We start from the raw sequence: 20,986 nt of genomic DNA, 5'->3' as shown, positions 1-20,986 counted from the left end.
AGGCTTTGTTTTTATAAATCAGTACTGGGTCTTAATTATATATATATATATATATATATATATATATATATATATATATATATATATATATATATATATATATATATATATACAGTGAGTCCAAGAAGTATTTGATCCCTTGCTGATTTTCTCCGTTGGCCCACTAATAAAGACATGATCATTCTATACTTTTAATGGTAGATGTATTCTTACATGGAGAGACAGAATATTAAAAAGAAAATCCAGAAAATAAATCTAAGGAATATATATTAATTGATTTGTATTTCATGTAGTGAAATAAGTATTTGATCCCTTAGTATTCATTAGCAGTTCTGGCTTTTACAGACCAGTTAGACACTCCCAATCAACTTGTTACCTGACCTGAAGCCACCTGTTCTCACTAATCACTTGTGTGAAAAACACCTGTCCACAGAATCAGACAGATCACACAGATTTCAAGTCTCCAACATGGGTAAAACCAAAGAGCTGTCACAGGACCTCAGAGTCAGAATTGTTGACCTTCACAAAGCTGGAATGGGCTACAAAAAGATTAGTAAGGTGTTGGATGTGAAAGTAACAACTATTGGTGCAATTATCAGAAAGTTTAAAGAGTATAACATGACAATCAACAGACCTCGGCCCTCCTGCAACCACTCGGCAGGAGTTAGCAAATGACCTGAAGGCAGCTGGGACCACAGTTTGCAAGGAAACAATTGGCAACACTTTGCGCAACAATGGATTCACATCCTGCAGTGCCCGAAAGGTACCCCTGCTGAAGAGAGCACATGTGGAGGTGCCCCTCAAGTATGCCAATGATCATTTGAAAGATGAACCAAGTTATTGGGAGAAGGTTTTGTGGTCAGACGAGACCAAAATTGAACTTTTTGGCCTCAACTCCACCCGCCATGTGTGGAGGAAGAAAAATGCTGCCTATGACCCCAAGAACACTGTGCCCACCGTCAAGCATGGAGGTGGAAGCATAATGTTTTGGGGGTGTTTCTCTGCCAAGGGTACAGGGCTACTTCACCGCATCACTGGGAAGATGGATGGAGCCATGTACCGCACAATCCTGAGGGACAACCTCCTCCCCTCTGCCAGGGATCTGAAAATGGGCCGTGGCTGGGTCTTCCAACATGATAACGACCCTAAACATACAGCAAAGGCAACAAAGGATTGGCTCAAGAAAAATCACATTAAGGTCATGGAGTGGCCCAGCCAGTCGCCAGACCTCAATCCGATCGAAAATCTATGGAGGGAGCTGAAGGTCAGAGTTGCCAAGCGACAGCCCACCAACCTTCATGATTTAGAGAGGATCTGCAAAGAAGAGTGGGCCAAAATTCCCCCTGGTGTGTGTGCTAAACTTATGGTTAACTACAACAAACGTCTCACCGCTGTGCTTGCAAACAAAGGCTTTGCCACTAAGTATTGAGTGTGTTTGGCAAGAGGGATCAAATACTTATTTTCCTCATTGAAATACAAATTAATTAAAACATATTCTTTAAAATTATATTCTGGATTTTTGTCTTGATATTCTGTCTCTCCATGTTAGAATATATCTACCATTAAAAGTGCAGAAGGATAGTGTCTTTATTAGTGGGCAAACAAAGAAAATCAGCAAGGGATCAAATACTTCTTGGACTCACTGTGTATATATATATATATATATATATATATATTAACCTGCCAGGGCCAAGGCCTCTTCACATTCTCTCAGTGATCATGATTGGCTATAGTTGGTAGCTTCTCTGTGCACAAGAAACAAGAATTTGTTTGACATGACTCTGTGAAGTGTCCAACACATTGTTAAATGCGAAGGTCTATGGATATATAAAAAGGATGATGATGGATCATTCTACATTATGAAGAAGTCCAGAATGTTTCTTGGAACCATTTTTAAATACTGCAGCTTCAAGGATCATCATAAGTTAGCTCCTGCACTTCTCTCCATTTATGTATATATAACAGTACATCATTCTTTGGCAGTAACAGCTGTGAGGATCCTAAGCTGTTGAAGTTTAAACTAGATAGACTAAACTTGGCCTCTCAGGATGACCCAGTTAGCTGTGTGTTCAGCAGTCCCAGTCTCTCTGGCAAAAAATGAAAAAAAAAACTTGCTGAGGTCTTTTCTAGAGCTCATTTAAAGCTTTTAGGACAATCAGTGCGTCCGTGTCTGGTTCTGCTGGGAATGACTAATATGATTTGCTTTTAGATAAACTGTGTTGATGGTAAAGCGCTGGTTTGCTGCAGTGGTAAGTATGTGGCTGTTCTTTGTGCTGCTGGTGTGTTTGGTCTCACTCATTGATGCTCTCTCTCTCTTTGTGTGCAGGGGTGTTGTGGAACTTGTCCTCCTGTGATGCTCTGAAGATGCCCATTATCCAGGACGCTCTGGCAGTGCTCACCAACACCATCATTATCCCTCACTCGGGCTGGGACTCCTCCCCTCTCCAGGACGAGCGCAAGCTGCACCTGCACTCCTCACAGGTGCTCCGCAACGCCACCGGATGCCTTAGGTAAAGTGTTTGCAAACACTTGTCTGTGCACGCACTCTGTTCTGTTTTACAATGCCTGTGAACACCTACATCTGATCACTGAACTCAATATTCCAATCCTAAATTAGCTTTTTACATCTTACTGTAAACCTTACTATATAATATCGGTGACGAGGTAGAGACGTGAAAACCTATGTAATGTAAGCTACTGCTTGTAATCTGCACTGGCTATCAAATATACTTCTTTTTAATTGAGCTAAACTGCTGATAAGGTGCAGTTTAAAATGATGCAGGGGTTGGACAATGAAACTGAAACACCTGTCATTTTAGTGTGGGAGGTTTCAAGGCTAAATTAGATCAGCCTGGTGGCCAATCTTCATTAATTGCACATTATTGCACCAGTAAGAGCAGAGTTTGAAGGTTCAGTTAGCAGGGTAAGAGCACAGTTTTGCTCTAAATATTGCAATGCACACAACATTATGGGTGACATACCAGAGTTCAAAAGAGGATAAATTGTTGGTGCATGTCTTGCTGGCGCATCTGTGACCAAGACAGCAAATCTTTGTGATGTATCAAGAGCCACGGTATCCAGGGTAATGTAAGCATATCACCAAGAAGGACCAACCACATCCAAAAGGATTAACTGTGGACGCAAGAGGAAGCTGTCTGAAAGGGATGTTCAGGTGCTAACCCAGATTGTATCTGAAAAACATAAAACCACGGCTGCCTTAATCACGGCAGAATTCAATATGCACCGCAACTCTCCTGTTTCCACCAGAACTGTCTGTCGGGACAATAAATTATTGTGGTCTAAAACCAGGTGTTTTAATTGACCCCACTATAATAAAAATAAAATAGCATTTTTGCAGCTTTTACTTTGAAGTGTTTGCAGAATGGGGGGTTGAACTTAGCCCACAACAAATTAAAAGATGGGGAAGCAAGACAGTATATTTTCTGAGACAAAATTAAAGGGTTGTAAACAGACTTGTGAAATTGCATTTGAGCCTTTTCATCCTAAACCAAGCCTCCTACTAATACTATTTCACACTCATACTATTTATGCACCATAATATTTTTTTTCTTGTTTGCTAAAACTAGGCAAAACATATACAGTACTTAAAAATGTAGGCATCTGAGAAAATGAGTGTGTTCACAGTATCTAAAAATGTTAACCTTGGAATGAATACAACAGTTTAATGCAGTTTGTATCAAAGTGTGCTTAACCATTTCCAGAATTCTTCTTGAGGCCCGGTGTTTACAGTTGCTATCCAATACCTAGTTCATCTAATCAATAATTCATTAAATGAAATCGGTTTCTCTCCTTTCTCTGCACTTTTACTTGGAGGAACTGTAGAAATCTATACAGTGTCTGGGCTGGAGAGCACAGGGATCTCAGCCACATACAAATCAATGTTTTTACTGAAAACAGCACATTCTTGATAGTTTTACTGCATTAATTCTCTTTATGTTTACTGTAATATTTACAGTGTTTACAGGCAAAAACGCCAGGCACCTTTACTGCTGAGATAATGGTTTTAAACAGTGTCCGTTTACACAGTACTGTATTTACATGAACACAGGTGCTCGCTCACACATACAGTGCGTGACTAATGCATGCTGAGCAGCGATGGGGTGTTTCCGTAGGTAGTGTGTAATGAGAAAGCCTCTTACTCTGCTTACTGAGCCTGGCTTTTAAATGGCTTAGGCTTTGTTCTGAAAGATTTACTGCCCTATTAGCCACCGATTTAGGCTGGGTGTTTGCAAACTGTGTACAGCGCTTCATGGAATCGCACTTTTCCAAACCACGCGGCACATAATGTTGAGCAATATTACGCCTGGCTGACATAAAAAAAATGCTCGTCCTGGAAATGGCAGAGCGTATTGGATTCTCATTGGCCGTTTTACAGTCGCTCAATAGTGGTTTCCAGTTTTCCGCAGCTGAAATGAGTGTGCTAATCAGCTCGGTGGCCTGCGGGGAACACTCTGCTGATAAGTTAATTGGTTTATAAATAGGTTTTAGTCACATTTGATTTTTGTTGTTTTAGATTGCTGTGAGAAAGCTCATATTTGTATTATTACTATTTATGATATTACTTATTTTATTTTTGTCTGTTTCATGTTTGGACTATGAAAAGAGGGCATTATTTTAGCTGGTTCAGCAGGGGACAGCGCCCGCTCTATTGCTGTGAGGCTTCATTATAGGATTCTATAGTGCTGGACGCGTGTCAAAGACCGCATGATTATAGAGCTGGCACAGGGAAACAATTGGCAGTCTGTCAGACATTTTTGCTGCTGATATGCGGGCTGCCCCCTGTGTGTGGCCAGAATAGCCTGTCCAGGAAGAGTAATGAGATCCCAACCAATGCCTCCCTTTGCATTTTCGGAGGGGATTATTCATTTTGGGCATATTGGCTGTGACTGTGCACTATTTTGATGCACTGTCTGATTTTCTTCTCTATTGGGATAGACGTAGGGATTTCTTACTCTTCATAGATGTGAGCATATGTTCCCTGACCTGGCCACCCCGGGGTGCCACAGTGTACAGCTCATGTAATGCTATTTTTCATGGCACTCCTGCGATAAGCGCTATCCATTGTCCTAGAGCAGTGGCTCTCAGTCTTTGTCCTTTATCTTGTTAGGCATGATCCCCCTATGGGATTTTCCCTTTTCTTAAGGAAATGTCCACACCTATAGACTGTTTTCTTTTGTTAGCCTTGGCTTGGTTTGGAAAAAAATCGAGTCCCAACAAAAAGCATCACAGCAAACCATGTAAGAACATAAACGCTGCTTATTGTTCAGACCTGTCTGGTGCAAAAGCAAAAAAGTAAATACAGGAAAAAGGTCCGGTATTTGGGGCTAATACATATTGTTGTACAATTTAACATGGAGCAATAGCAGATTTAGCTTTTTTTTCATAGCTTTAGTAATTATGAAATGAAATATATATATTATGAAATATACCAGCAAAGCTTCTTATCTTAAACTTCAGAAGTAAACATGATTGTTGGGTTAGACCACTGTCCATCTTATCAGCTTCATTAATCATAAAGAAGCACTCTGTTTTTTCGCACTAAAGGTTCACCAAATTATAAGGCCCCCTAGGCTCACCTAGTGAGGAACAGGGATGTCTCCATGTTTTTTTCTCAGCAATTCAGCAGGTCTGGTCCCTGAGTGGCAAGACCTGTAAAGCTAAGCTAAGTAAACAAAACTGTAATTCTTTAAAAAAAAAAAAGTCAAACAAGCCCTGGATGTTAATCTACACAGATTTCTCTCTAGAAAACTGTTTATTTGGGTGAGTAAAGCACTTCCTTTTATTTACAGTAAGCTTAGATTTACAGATTTCCACTTGAAGCTTGAGCGTTAGCATTAGCAGCTAACTGCTAGCGTTTAGCAGCTAATGCCACCCAACAGCCCGAAACTGACCAACCCTGAGTGTTCCAGTAAGCCAGGTTGATATTAGCTAGCGGTTCCTTCCACAAAGCTGGTTTTAATAGCTAGCACTTTTGTTGGCAGCTAATGCTAATGCTGCTTCAGCAGTACTATCCGGGGTTAGTAGCAGGCTACAGGCAGATAATATTCACCTCTGGATGGCCAAAGAGTTAGCACTTTTTGCAGTTTGCGGCTATTGTTAAAACTGCTAGACTGCTAACTCTTGTATAACGTTGTACTTCAGCAGAGTGGCTTTACTGCTCCTTACAACCTGACTGGTAAAATTCATACATAAGGTGCACTTGATTATAAGGTGCGCTGACCATTTTTGGGGAAATTAAAGGATTTCAAGTTTAATAGTGCCAAAAATATGGTAGTTTTATTATTAGTGTGATTGCAGTGTGCCATTTTTTTAAGATATCGACTCATCTTGATTGGGAATAGTGTGATTTTCGCTTAGCAATAATATCACGACCACCACAGATACCATGGGAAAAACCTTAGCAACCACATAGCAACATCATAGCAACCACCATGGATACCATAGTAACCACCCACAAATCAGCACTGCAATAAGGCACTCAGTTTCTGCAGGAACTGTGATCTAGTTACAGACTTTAGTTCTTCTATTTCTCTGCATACTGAATTATCTTCCTTTCACCCTCTTCTACAATGTTCAGGACCCCACAGTACCACCATAGTGGAGACTGTCCGTTGGACACACTGTTGGATGGATAGTTCTGGTTAATGGACTATTCTCAGTCCATCTGTAAGATGGACAGCACTGCAGTGTCTATCCACTTTTACCAACACAAGAGAATTAGAATGATCCAGTACCCAAAAAATACCTCCTTTGTAGTGGTCTTTTAGGATAAAATATGCAGAGAAACAAAAGAACTACAGTCTTTAATTATAGAAAAAATACTTATGCATACATGAATGTTAATAATCACCATTCCAGTGCACCTTACACCCTGACCATACAGCTCCCTCTCTGATCTGAGACAGCAGCAGGTAGAAGCAAGTAAGCACTGAGTCATGCTGGACGTGGGCTGGCTGGCCCGAGCTCTCCCGTAAGACCAGTGTGCTAATTAATCTGTTTCACGGCTGACCGAGGATTCGCGAGCCCGATTGAATATTTAATGGTCGAGCGCGGTTGCCACGGCACCTGCAGGCATGGGTGAAGCTGCTCGGCGAGTGCCAGGGGGATCAGGATGTAGCCTTTGATTCTTCGCAGGCATCTTGGCGTGTGGGGCTGCTGCATCCGATGAGCCCTCCTGGACCATTCCGAAGCTCTGCAGGCTCCAGGCATACGGCTGCTTGATCTTCAGCTCACAGTATATACACAGCTCAATTCCTGCAGCAGATCCCAGCTCAGTCTGAGAGAGCTCTAGGGAAGAATGCTTTATGAATATAACAAAAAAATGTATTTAAAATTAAGGACTTCTACGTTACTTTTGCATTTTTATTTTGACGACACATTGTTTTCTTATAAAACTGATTTTAGCTCAATCGGCCTATCACCAATAAGGTTTGGGGGTGGTGAAAGATGTTGACCTTTCAGGTAAATTTAACTTAAGCTAATACTTAATTGTTCAGGACCTTTTATAATGTATTGTGTATTTGTTGTCTATTAAAATTAAATATTCTCTACATTTTGGAATCATCATTACAAACACTATGAAGAACTATGAGCTCTAGCTGAGAGAGCTGTGAAATCCCTTACAGAACTGAACTGTGAAGCTTTTAAAATGAAAATTGTTACGTATCCAGCGCTAAAAGCTCCATTATTTTGAATAAGAATCCTTTAGCACTTCGACTGTTGCTGCTCTACTGTTGGTCGTGGTTAAATGTGGTCTACTGTATTGGCTGAAAGGTGCACTCTCAAGAGGGGATTCCGGTTAACAAGCTGAGCTGGCTATTAAGTATCTATAGCCTTGCACCAGATTCGTAGTCCCATTTCGATGTTAAATGAGAAACAGCAGCTAAAAATGAAAACCTTCATATAAAACCTGCATTTTGTGTTTAATTCTGTTGTCTTTAACTAAAATGTTAATTTGTTTGATGATCTGAAACATTTAAGAGTGACAAACATGCAAAAAAAGGTCGTGAAGGGGCAAACACTTTTTCACACCACTGTAGCTTGTGTATGGCTGTTGTGACTACATGTCTTTGTTGTTTTGTCCACAGGAATGTGAGCTCTGCAGGAGAAGAGGCACGTCGTAGGATGCGGGAGTGCGAGGGACTGACAGATGCACTGCTCTACGTTATCCAGACCGCTCTGGGCAGCAGTGAGATCGACAGCAAGGTCTGGCCCTTTGTTCTGATTCATTACTAACATGCTACGATTGTTTTGGGGTGTGCCACAAACGCTTTTCTTCCACCAGCCACTGTTCTGAGCATAAAAGGAGTGTGAGCATTTACAGTCAGGACAGTAGAGACAATAAACCTGAATCTGAACCTGAATTGTACTTAACCTGACCATGAATATACAACTTTTATGACTTTAATATCACTACAGATACGCAAAATTTTACAGAAAATGTCATGTCGTTTTTTAGTTTTTTTGGGGTTTTTCCCCCCCATTTGTTTTTTTTCCAGGTCAACTTTATTTTTTTCTTGATATACAGCTCTGGAGAAAAATTAAGAGACCACTTCAGTCTCTGAATCAGTTTCTCTGGTTTTGCTATTTATAGGTATATGTTTGAGTAAAATGAACATTGTTGTTTTATTCTATTTAAACTACATTTCTCCCAAATTCCAAATAAACAATATTGTAATTTAGAGCATTTATTTGCAGAAAATAAGAAATGGCTGAAATAAAAAAAGATACAGAGCTTTCAGACCTCAAAGAATGCAAAGAAAACAAGTTTATTTTCATAATGTTTTAAGAGTACAGAAATCAATATTTGGTGGAATAACCCTGGTTTATAACCACAGTTTTCATGCATCTTGGCATGTTCTCCTCCACCAGTCTTACACACTGTTTTTGAATAACTTTTTGCCACTCCTGGTGCAAAAAATCAAGAAGTTTAGCTTGGCTTGAAATAAGAAATAATAGAAATAAAAGGTGGTGGATTAAATAATGATGTAATCTCAGACAGATGATAATGATTGAGCAGGTAATTGTATTCATGGTTTGATACTGCATCATGAGTTGTCATTCAATAATAGTTGTTGGAACCACATGGACAAGTGATTACTCTAGCAAACCTTTATCAAGCACTACAATATGGTGTTACGGTACACACACACCGCCTTAACCTTAACTGTATGCGGTATCTAGCATGGATAATCACACAGTGGAAAAATAAAATGTGTTCAAACAAATCAGTATTCCAAATCTATTGTGGAATAATGGTGCTTTTATGTGCTTTGGACCAAAGACAAAAAGGATAATCCAGACTGTTATCAGCAACAAGTACGGATGCCTCAGTCTGTAATAGTATTGTAGTGATTGCAGCAATAATGCAGACATGTACATTGAATTGAAGTTTTGGAGCTCTCACTGGGATAGAGTGTGCCATTTTATTTGCAACTTCCATGCTTTTTCTCATTGGGGAACTTTTCCTGTTTTTACAAAGCAGTGGGAACTTGCTGAATCATTAGCATAGATATAGTGCACAAATTTGTTTCCACCAGTCCCGATGGTGATTACCACAGTGTTCCTCCCTCGCCATTGTGGTAGCAGTTGCAGTATTAAGAGTGGGAAGGGGTAATTGCTCAGATTAAGTTACAAAGTCAGACACCCTCTATATTGAGTTTCTGGTTTGTTTGAATTTTGAAACCTCTTTGTTGCTGGTCTAATACTTGGGGAGAAGCAGTCAGAGAATTAAAATAAAAAAAAAAGACTAAGAGATAAATCCCTCTGAAACCGTTTACAAGATCAAAGTCCTCTCTTTTGTTTTGCCCTGCCTCACTGCTCATGACAATAGGATTAACTTCCCTTGCTCTCCACTGGACTCCATCCAGAGGACCAATCTAACAAGAAACTATTAAGAACACGGATGCAGTAATGCATGGGCTTTACAAAGAGGATAAATCGTCTCCTGACAAAAAGAAAAAAAAAAAAGGCATTTGGATAATACTGTATCTGGCAAAGCCAAACTTGGTGAGCTGTGCATAGGGATTATGGTGCATTCTGCTGTAGCAAAGATAACGTCAGCTCCTGGTAGATGGAGTTCCTTTTGAAGTCAGCCTGAGATGTTCATTGCATTTTGCCTTTAACTTAATCTGTCTCTTCTTGCCCCAACAGACTATAGAGAACTGCGTGTGCATCTTGAGGAACCTGTCCTATAGGCTGGCGGCTGAGACGTCTCAGGGGCAGCAGCTGGGCTCGGAGGAACTGGACGGGGTGCTGTGCACCGACGCCAGCGGGAAGGACGCTGAGAGCTCCGGCTGCTGGGGCAAGAAGAAGAAGAAAAAGAAGAGCCATGATCAGGTGGGCCACGGGCCTGAGCATCGCAGCTGCTAGCAATTAGCACCATTTAGCGGCACTGCCGTTCGGGTGGCCCGCATCGCCAATCATCTTCCCCCCACCCCCATCCAGGAGATAATTACTTACTTTAGCGAGCTGATTTCATTTAGGCTCTGAAAACAGTGGGAAGAGAAGGGCAGCGGCCGCGTTCTCACGCAGTCGCGTGGGCTGGATGGGGAGGAAGAAGGCTGCATTATGGTGTATTGTGGCTTTTAATTTGCAAAATGTATGGGAGTAGACCGATCATTTACAATGATGCAAATCCACATCTGAGAAGGTGCTGAATGAAGCCCTGTTTAGGACAGCTGGATCGCCTCTGCTTCACTAAATGACTGTTTTTGCTGTATCAGATTAGCACATAACTTCAGATCCTGCCATATGTTTTTTATAATTTATCCATGCCGCGCTGGTCTCGTTCTTTTAATCAGATGTTTAGAAGTTTTCTCCGTCGCTAAAGTAGCTCATTTAAACATTCGAACAATGATTGTCTAATGAGGTCTGTGTTCTTCTTCCTGCGCTCTCAGTGGGATGGAGTGGGGCCTTTTCCAGACTCCGGTGATCCACCCAAGGGCCTGCAGATGCTCTGGCATCCGTCCATCGTGAAGCCATACCTGACACTGCTGTCGGAGTGCTCCAACCCGGACACGCTGGAGGGGGCGGCCGGGGCTCTACAGAATCTGGCAGCCGGAAGCTGGAAGGTAGGCCCCACCCCAAAACCAGTGAGTAACTCCGCCCCCTTCAGAGATGAGAACCAAGCAGGTCAAAGCAACACTATGATTGACACAAGTTCAAACATGCAGCTGAAGCCCCGCCTCTGTAGTTCAGTGGCAAAAAATAAGAAGCCTCCTGAGCACTGGCTTATTTTTATTATGCAGGCACACACACACATATATATATATACAGCTCTGGAAAAAACTTAAGAGACCACTTCAATTTCTGAATCAGTTTCTCTGACTTTGCTATTCATAGGTATATATTTGAGTAAAACGGGAAAATGAGCATGTCAGACAACATTTCTCCCAAATTCAAAATATTGTCATTTAGAGCATTTATTTGCAGAAAATGGTCAAAATATTAAAACAGATACAGAGCTTTCAGACTTCAAATAATGCAAATAAAAACAAAAGTTCATATTCGTAAAGTTTTAAGAGTTTAGAAATCATTTTTGGTGGAATAACCCTGGTTTTTAATCACAGTTTTCATGCATCTTGGCATGTTCTCCTCCACCAGTCTTACACACTGTTTTTGGATAACTTCATGCCTTTACTCCTGGTGCAAAAATTCAAGCAGTTCAGTTTGGTTTGATGGCTTGTGATCATCCATCTTCCTCTTGATTATATTCCAGATGTTTTCAATTTGGTAAAATCAAAGAAACTCATCCTCATCTTTTTATAATTTTTAAATTCTTATTTTTTTCCAGCTCTGTATATACACACACACACACACACACATACAGAGTAGGAGCAGCCACTGACATACATTTAGTATAAGCTCCTCTAAAAAACTCCTCTACCCAACTCACCTATGATCAAATCTACAGCCAGAACTGCACTATATAACACAATTTACTCAGAACGACTCCAAAATATCTTTCTATAAGCTTATTTCTTAGCCTACATTTGCACTGATTTGTTCCATAAATCCTAAGAGCAGCTCTAAGGCCCTACACTGACTCAGTTTCCTGTGGCACTAAAGCACTAAATCAGACCTCAGCATTTTGTTTTATATTGCTTAAAATAAGTTGAAAGCCTGTGAAAAAGCACTGTGTACTGTGTGGCTTGCAGTGGTCGGTGTATATCCGAGCAGCAGTGAGGAAGGAGAAAGGTCTGCCTATTCTTGTGGAGCTTCTGAGGATTGATAACGACCGTGTGGTGTGTGCGGTGGCCACAGCCCTCAGGAACATGGCTTTGGATGTGAGGAACAAGGAACTAATTGGTAAGTTATGCTTAAAGTTGTGAGTATAACTAGCGTAAAACCACTTTCTTTTTTCAATAGTGATGCTTTGTTCTGAAAGTGTTGAAAAATAAGCAACTTCGGTTTTTAGAATGTTGGAACTACAACTAATTTTAGTTCATTTAATAGTGGATAATTTGATTTCATCACACAAACTAACTAAAAACAGTTTCCTCATTCTCAACACAGAGTTGCCATGAAAACAGCATAATTAATATTTCATACGCCTGTCTTGCCGTAATAAAAGCCATTAATATAAACAGACTGACAGTGTCAAAATAAATACTACGAACAACGAATAGACCTTGCCCAAATAAGTCAAGATAAACACACAGACCGTGTCAAAATGAGTTGATACAAAGCCATAAACAGCCCATGTCAAAATAGAAATTGCTAATACAAATAAATAAACATACTGCGTTAAAGAAATGTCAATGCAGATGCTCAAAAAAAAGTGTTAAAACAAGACTGTCAGAATACAAGTTGCTAATACAAACAAACAAAAGGTCAAAATTAATACAAATGAACAGACCTCCACAGAATTAGCCCTAATACAAACAGACGGTTTCAAAATAAAAATCAGTGAAACAAACTGAGCTTGTCAAAATGAGTCATTAATAGAAATTAACAGACCTTCAAAATTAGTCACCAATACAAATGAAAATAAAAAAAAGACAGTGTCAATATTAAAGTGTCAAAATAAGTCGCTTATACATTTGTAGCAATAAACTAAGATTAGTGTCTGTTTAGTATCTCATTTGTTTTCCTTTTTCATTCCTAAAAATGGTGGGAAAATTATTTTAGGTGTCAGTCCTGATGCTGTCAGCCTACCTGTTCTGGGCTCTGAACTTTTTCCCCTGGACTCTAGTTCCCAGCATGCACCCTCACTGTAACCCTCTACTCACACACTACTGATCATGTGATGCTATGGCGTTCCAGCTCACCCAGCTACTGATTGCAAACACCTTTTCACCTGTGTATATATATACCCCTCATTTCTTTCTGTTTCTTGCCGAGTATTGAACCTAGTTCTTTAGCTCCTCATAGAAAGTGTTTTCTTGTTTTGCTTACGGTTACCGTTTTATTTTGTTTTCTGACTTCCTTTCTACTAATAGCCTTGTTACTGAGCTTTTTTGTTTATTTGCCTTAGCTTTTTGGGTGCTTCTTATAATGCCTTTTGGGGCTTTTTGTCTAATTCCTTTAATAAATACTGTGTTTGGTATCTGCGAGTGCATGTCTTAAGCCTGGCCTGCCTTCACACATCTATTGATTTCGATTTTGAAAGAAAAATGTATTCAATGAATTATTTTTTTTGGTATGTAAGTAATTCATATTTATAATGAACTAATTATTTGTTCAGAAAGAGAAAGAAAATATAAAATGAGACAAAGGCTTAAACAGTAGCAATGTGCAAAAACCTACATCGAATTGTATCTTAAAGAATCAGAAATGAATCATTCTGAGAAATGATTTCCACCTCTGTTACTATTTCTTTTCTTGCAAAAACTCTGATAAAGCATTCCATAACTGTTCTGCAAACAGTACAAATTATTTACACACTCTTCATTGTATTCAGCAATTACTGTCGCTTTGAAGGTTTTAATATCAGTGTTTGTGTGCTCCTCCACATAATGAGTAATCTTGGTTATTGAATAAATGCAGGCAGCGATGTGGGTTATTGAATAAATGTATGCTGGTGTGAGAGGTGACGTGTTATTGTTTGAAGAGTTCCTTGTGACATTAATTGACAATTATTGATCTTTGCGATGATTTAGATGCTGATGATGGCCTGAGTCTCCATGGTAACCAGCGAGACTGTTTCAGTGCGCGTTTGTGTCACGTGGCAAATGTGGGGCACAGAGAATTCTGAAAGCTCACTGAAGTGGAGGCTGTTCTGCTGGAATACAGATTACTGGGGAGGAGAAACAGAGTAAAAGAGATCATTCACTTAATGAAATGAATGATGAAAACGCCAGACTCAGGCATACTTATGAGAAACGTAATGTTCAAATAGTTTCAGTAAACTGAGGAAGGTAATTACTCTCTAAGCGCAGAATATTGTAGCACAAATTTATCCAACCAGGCACCCTCATCATCCAAAGAACAGTGGCACCCAGAGGGGAGTGTTTGATTGCAATGCTATTTAAAAGGAAGATGAAGGTTAGCAGGACAATAAATAATGAAATATTTAGACTGTATACAAAATGTATAAGCTAAACATACAGAATGCAACATGTGAGATGTCTTTGCATGGAGTTGTAGAGGTTCCTAATGGTGTCCTGCGATAATCCTTTGCATGCAGCTTAAATAAATATTCAAACAGTTCCTGCAGATTTTGCAATAGGGGTGGAGTGATGATTGTGCATCAGATAACATCCCAAACATTTGAAATCAGCATAGATCAGGCATTAAAGCAGCACTAGGTAGGATTTCTTTGATTTTTGATATTTTTAAAGAAGTAAAATTACAGCTTGAAACTCACTGCAGCGCTGCATTGAGGTGTAATAGGAGGAACAGCGGTGCTCTCGTTTCTGTGCCGGAGCTCCTCTGAGCTCAAACCAGTTTTCCTAGGCACCGTGACCAACGCTAGCGAGAACTGCAACCTGCTTTCTGACCTTTAGTTCTAACAGTTATACAATCTCAATCCTACCTAGTGGAGCTTTAAGGTAAGCTCTTTATATTGATATAGTATATGGATGAGCATTGTCCTGTTGGGATAGCACTTTGGAGTGTACAATTAGAAAAGGTAGAGCCAATGGTTGAGGTGAAATTGCACCCCACACAATGACACCAGGCCTTCTAGATGTGTGATGTGTGAGAACAAACCATTGATCTTGGCACCGACCACTCATGGATTCGTTGGGTGAATTCACCCAGACAAAAGCAGGAATCATCACTGAAGATTACTCAGTGCCATTCCAATTTTATAAATCGTATTTTTCACGCTATAGGGCACATTGAATCGTAAGGCGCATTATCAATAAACGTCTATTTTCTGGTCTATTTTCATACATAAAACACACTGGATTATAAGGCGCATTTTAAGAAAAACTATAAGGAACCGCTGAGTAGGGGTGGGCGATGTGGGCCTAAAATAATATCACGATAGTTCATGATGTTTTTGCGATAACGATACTGTTGGCGATATATAACAAAAACACTGAATTTAAAAAATATATATTTCAGGAATACATTACTGCAACAAAATTATTGCAGTATTAAACAATTCTTGCATATTAAACAATATAAGAATTCTATCAGATTTGTAACAGAAGTCAATGATTCAGAATGTCATAATAATCATAATGCGCTCTAAATATCTCTAAATATATCCAGGATTAAAATAAAATAAATGATACTGGATACAGATATATCTGTTATTTCTCTAGAAGTAGAATATAATAGGAAATGAGAACAGTGTGAATTTTTATTTTTTTCTAAAAACAGCAAAAATGTAGTACCCTGATGTGATTATGAGAGGTGGGTGACATATAACGATATTTTAGGTCATAATATCGTTTATGATATTCAAAAATGTTGGTGATATTATCGCGTGCGATACGATATGGCACACCCCTACCGCTGAGTCAAGCAAGTGCTGGATATTAATCTACACAGATTTCTCACCTGAAAACTGTTAATTTGGGTGAGTAAAGCACTTTCATTTAAGTAATTTTAAGTAATTAAGAATCTTAAGTAAGCTTAAGATTCTCTAAACTGAAACTCCTGTTTAAAGCTGTACTTCAGCAGAGTGGCTTTACTGCTCCTTACAACCTGACTGGTAAAATTCATACATAAAGCGCATTGGATTCTTAAAGCACACTGATGATTTTTTGGGAAAATGAAAGGATTTTAATTGTGCCTTATAGTGCAAAAAATACGGTAGGTACTACTGTACTTCTTTTTAATAAATTATTGTTTTCTGTAACCTTTATCTTCCTTCTGACTAGCACTGCAATCTGACACTTCCCTCTGGGTCCAACAGTTTTTTTTATGTGATTTTTGATCTTACATTTCACCAGTTTCAGAAGTCAGGTTGTCACTGAAGTTGATTCTGCCACTGAGAGGTCTGTGCACAAGCGTTGTGTTTTTGGCCAATCTGAGAGCTTCATTTTCAACGCCCTAACCCACTCTGCAGCACCCAGCTTTGTGCTTCACACAGAGATTTTATTATTGATGGAAATGATGAGTTTGTCTGTGCAATTGTGGTCTAGAGTTTAAATTCTCTGCCCCAACCCGGGCTTGCTTTTTTAATGCTATTTTTATTTTATACAAAGCTATGGTGTGATAATCACAGTATAGTAAAGTAACAAATCAAACTGTGTTTTACAAAAAGTTGCAAAAGTTATAATCATGCAGTTATAATCATGCAGCTCTGGAACTGCACAGTAGCACTGCGCACTACGTCAACTCCTCCGCTTGTCCGCATTATGCACTGTGTGTAGCCAGGAGCCTTCTGAAGTGAGGAGAAAAGTGTGAGCTGCAGTAACTTTGGCCCAATGAGAAGGAAAGTCAGAGGTATGGAGCTACTTCAAGGTAGCTGTTGATAGTAACATGTGTGTTGACTTCGAAGAGTGTGTTAATTCAGCATGCTCTTAGCATTTCACAGCAAAAAGATGCACATAGTCTTATTGCTGTTTTTGTTTTCTGCGCTTAGCCTGTATGTTTGTGGTAACACTTTACTTGGATGGTCCATTTCATGGTCTTGTTGATGCTTAACTGACATTCAACTAACACTGAATTGAATGTCCATTAAATTTAACTTAACCCTATGTTGAATGTAAATGTTTTAAAATAGAACCTAACCCTACACCTAACCCTAACCTTAACCCTTAATTAACCATAAAATCAAACCCTACACCTAACCCTAACCTTAACCTTAACCTAAACTTAAAATCTAACCCTAAACCCAATCCTAAAATATTAAGATAAGTGTTTGAGTTAGAGTTGAATGTAGGGTTATATTCAATAGAGAATCATTTACTTTCAACTTTTAGTTCATTTGCATTTAATAGACATGTAGTTGAATGTTAGATGAATTTCAGTTGAGCATCAAAGAGGCCATCAAATGGACCATCCAAGTAAAGTGTTACCAAAATTGTTTGCTCAGAAACCAATTTATATTCTAAAACTTATTTTTTTATTATTTTAGAGTAGACGAAAGTAATTGTAAATTGTTATTGTTCTTGGTCTAATTCGGTTTAATGAGTGTGCAGTGCATAGCCATTTAGTTGTTGTTTGTTCTGCAAAAGGCTATATGCTTAAAATAAAAAAATATATATAGTTTGTTGAAAAAAGGGTTTTATATTCTTAAACATTGTTAATTATATTAGAGTAGACGTGAAGATCGGTTCTTTAATAGAAGTTTTTTTTAAATAATGGGTCTATGCATCTTTAGTTTTGCAATGTTAATTAGCATAATTCTGAACAGATTTTGCTTATTTAAACTGCCTGAGAATTATTTTTAAAAGCTCAGTTTTAACGCTCAACTTACTAAAAAATGCTGGGTTTAAATGGTCTCATAATGGCAGTTTATAGGGCGGGTCGGGTTGGGCTTGTGCAGAATGTGCACATGCTCGGACTGGGTCGGGCTGCATTTTTTGGGCCCAATCTAAGATCTAGTGTGCATGTGGTCGATCATGCTGTTTATTGTGTGTCCGGTTAGCAATGATGTTAATCCAACAAGCTACCTGGAACCATCCGCTACTTCTATCCCCACTACTTCATTTTCCTCCAAACTATCATCACACCATCGCTGTGCTGAAGCACTCTCTCTCTCTCTCTCTCTCTCGCTCTTTCTTTCTGTTCGCACGTTGTTTCCAAGTTGTTAAAGGTAGAATGTGCAGTTACTCTATAATTTTTTTTCTCTGTTACAGCTTTCAGTTCAACTCACATCAAAATAATCACATTAAAAAAAAAGCATCAACACCACCATACGATAATAATTATAATACAGTAAAGTATCTAGTTGTATTTTTTACATTAATCACAGAATTATGATTCATTTTTAGTATGATTAATCACAGAATATTGTGAAGATTAATACAATTAATTTTTAAGAGATTGACACCGCTAATATAAACATCACTTTCTAATGTAATGCTTATTACTTTATTTACATTTAAAAAAACATTATAAAAGCTTAATGAAATCTGTTAGGTCACATGGTTTACTGGAACGTGCACTGTTTGTTATTTGCACTGGAGATTTTAATGCTTTTGTTTGTTTTAAATAAATAAAAAATGTCTCTAAAATATATTGATTCTATACACATTTAGTAAGCAATAATTATATTTTAAGAAGCTCCATTTAATACAATATAAAGACTTTTACAAACACATTGTTAAAAAATGCTAAATATGGCTTAATAAGGTTGTCGTCAAAATTACAGAAATTATAAAGATATTGTATTCTGTCTGAGGGGGGTTACAGGTGTTGAATGGAAGGTCCAGAAGAAGCTTGGTGCTCCTACTGTCTCTGAGCTTCAGTAGAGACATCACCCAAAACACTGAAAAGGCCCATCAGCCCTACACTGCATGTGTCAAACTCTTCTGAAGCAAATGTCAAAGCAGAAATCTCAATCTCAGCCTCAAATTGCTGAAAAACGCTGCAATAGAGAGAGTTCTCAGACAGATTGTCCACCTCCACTCCCTCAACCGTTCCCCTTCCTGCCTGCTAATAAACCAGAACCCATTTAACTCTCTCCACTCTTCTTCTGCTCCCCTCTGTAAAGGCAAGTACGCCATGAGAGACCTGGTGCACCGGCTGCCGGGAGGGAACAATAACAGCAGCGGCGGCAGCGTGGCAAAGAGCATGTCCGACGACACCATCACTGCCATCTGCTGCGCTCTGCACGAGGTCATTACCAAGAACATGGAGAACACCAAGGCCCTGCGTGACGCTGGAGGCATCGAGAAGCTCATTGGTATCGCACGCAGCAAAGGAGATAAGTACGTAGCAGAAGTGCCTCAGAAATGAAGTTAGCTTTCCCTCACAGCCAGCAGATTAGAGCCCTGCTTAACCCTGCAGGACTGCAGGCCAGTTATTCAGCTCCTCTTCTTAAGATCTGTTACACATAGCAGCAGCTACTGCCATAGAAGAAGAAACCTAGGTTCCACACTTTAAATCATTATAGGTGTGGAGAAGCCTGCAAAGACTAGAATTAAGATTAGAAGTCAATGTTAAGGTGCTTGACCAATTTCAAGATTTTTTTTTTACACTCTATACAAGGGGTTCCATACCAGGTTCCAGTTTATGGAATTAAATATGGCTTTTATGTTACATCACTCATGGATACATTTGTATCTCCAGTATTTTGAACTCTTTTGCATCTTTAAGAGTTTTGTAGATGTGAAAGTAAAGACTTGTGGGGTCTTGCAGTCCAAAGGATGGCATGATTAATTAACAGAAAAAAACACAACAAATTCATGTCATGAATTGTGATATTTTTGGCTGTTTTAGTATTTAATAATAAATGGAAAAATGTAAATATTGTGAGTCTGTTATCCATGTTACCATTGATTAAATGGCTCTAGTTAATTAACTTTATTAATATATACATACTTTATCATGATTTAGCTGTGTAATAACTATTGAATTGTGTTACACACTGCTTTTGGATAACTTTATGCCTTTACTCCTGGTGCAAAAATTCAAGTACTTAAGTTTGGTTTGATGGCTTGTGATCATCCTTCTTCCTCTTGATTATATTCCATAGGTTTTCAATTTGGTAAAATCAAATAGACTCATCATTTTTAAGTGGTCTATTTTTTTTTCCAGAGCTGTAAATACAGTATGTGTACATGCAGTCTCTGCTTATTTATTGTCTCTTCACAAATCAAGGGTATTAAAACAAATGTATCCTGCTGTTGTTGGAGTAAGTTAAATACAGAATGAATAGAACATGGTTAAAATACATATTAAATCTTACTTAACTTTAAATAAGGTAGATGTTGTACTAGATAGAATGTGAAATAGACTGTGGGGTAGATGTTAAACAAGACATAATGTGAAACAGACTATTTAAATTGGTACAAACTGTCCAGCATTAAAACATTTTAAAAAATGTATGTAATCTCTAATGATTATGAATTCTAGTTCAGACAGTTAATGAAGATGTGCTACACTTTTCAAAGCAAGTGCCTGAAGTTGTTTTTTTTAAATGTCCGGAGGAGACGTTTTTATCCGTCCTTTAAAGGAGTCCTTCAAATGACGAGTTACTAAACTGTCACTAAAAGAAATTGAGAAATCTATTGGACATGGAGTTAATACCAAATCAAGCCGCCGTCGTCTGCCTGCCGCACAGAGGATCTGCAGCTAGCCTTCGGTGCTTTCTCATTGCAAGGTGCTCTTTCAGACACCTTATCTCCAGCCCAAATCGTAATGGAGAAGCGCTTGATAATTCATCCCCCCGGCGGAGATGTTAACACGCGGGACCGATGACGGCGTGCGGGGCCGTCATTTGCTTAAAGAAGTGCAATAGATTTTCTGCTGAAATTAAAATGGCTTTCCATAAGCCCCAGGCACCAGGCAATAAGTGATGACAGGATGGTACAGGTTTTTTTAAACGTCTTTGGTAATTGTGGCTGTGGACTGTTGGTGTTTCCCTGAAGTCTGTAGAAGTGTTTCTGAATGCTTA

At 39.0% G+C, this 20,986-nt stretch overlaps 1 protein-coding gene across 4 annotated transcripts in view; it reads left to right on the top strand.

Annotated features, from left to right (window-relative positions):
- The window catches only part of ctnnd2b (catenin (cadherin-associated protein), delta 2b), a 176,298-nt gene that overhangs the window by 144,127 nt on the left and 11,185 nt on the right, over window positions 1–20,986 (top strand). For 2 of the 4 annotated variants that reach the window (XM_007260188.4, XM_049482056.1), the window contains 6 exons: window positions 2,327–2,510; window positions 8,109–8,226; window positions 10,174–10,359; window positions 10,920–11,093; window positions 12,180–12,330; window positions 19,082–19,298. In XM_007260188.4, coding sequence (XP_007260250.1) covers window positions 2,327–2,510; window positions 8,109–8,226; window positions 10,174–10,359; window positions 10,920–11,093; window positions 12,180–12,330; window positions 19,082–19,298 — 1,030 coding nt within the window. Of the gene's footprint in view, window positions 1–2,326; window positions 2,511–8,108; window positions 8,227–10,173; window positions 10,360–10,919; window positions 11,115–12,179; window positions 12,331–19,081; window positions 19,299–20,986 lie in introns of all 4 variants that reach the window. The other 2 variants (XM_049482057.1, XM_049482055.1) reach the window with 1 other exon arrangement.

Source organism: Astyanax mexicanus, chromosome 8 (assembly GCF_023375975.1).
Source record: "Astyanax mexicanus isolate ESR-SI-001 chromosome 8, AstMex3_surface, whole genome shotgun sequence".
Classification (NCBI taxonomy): Eukaryota; Metazoa; Chordata; class Actinopteri; order Characiformes; family Acestrorhamphidae; genus Astyanax; species Astyanax mexicanus.
This window is presented reverse-complemented; position numbering and strand designations above follow the sequence as displayed.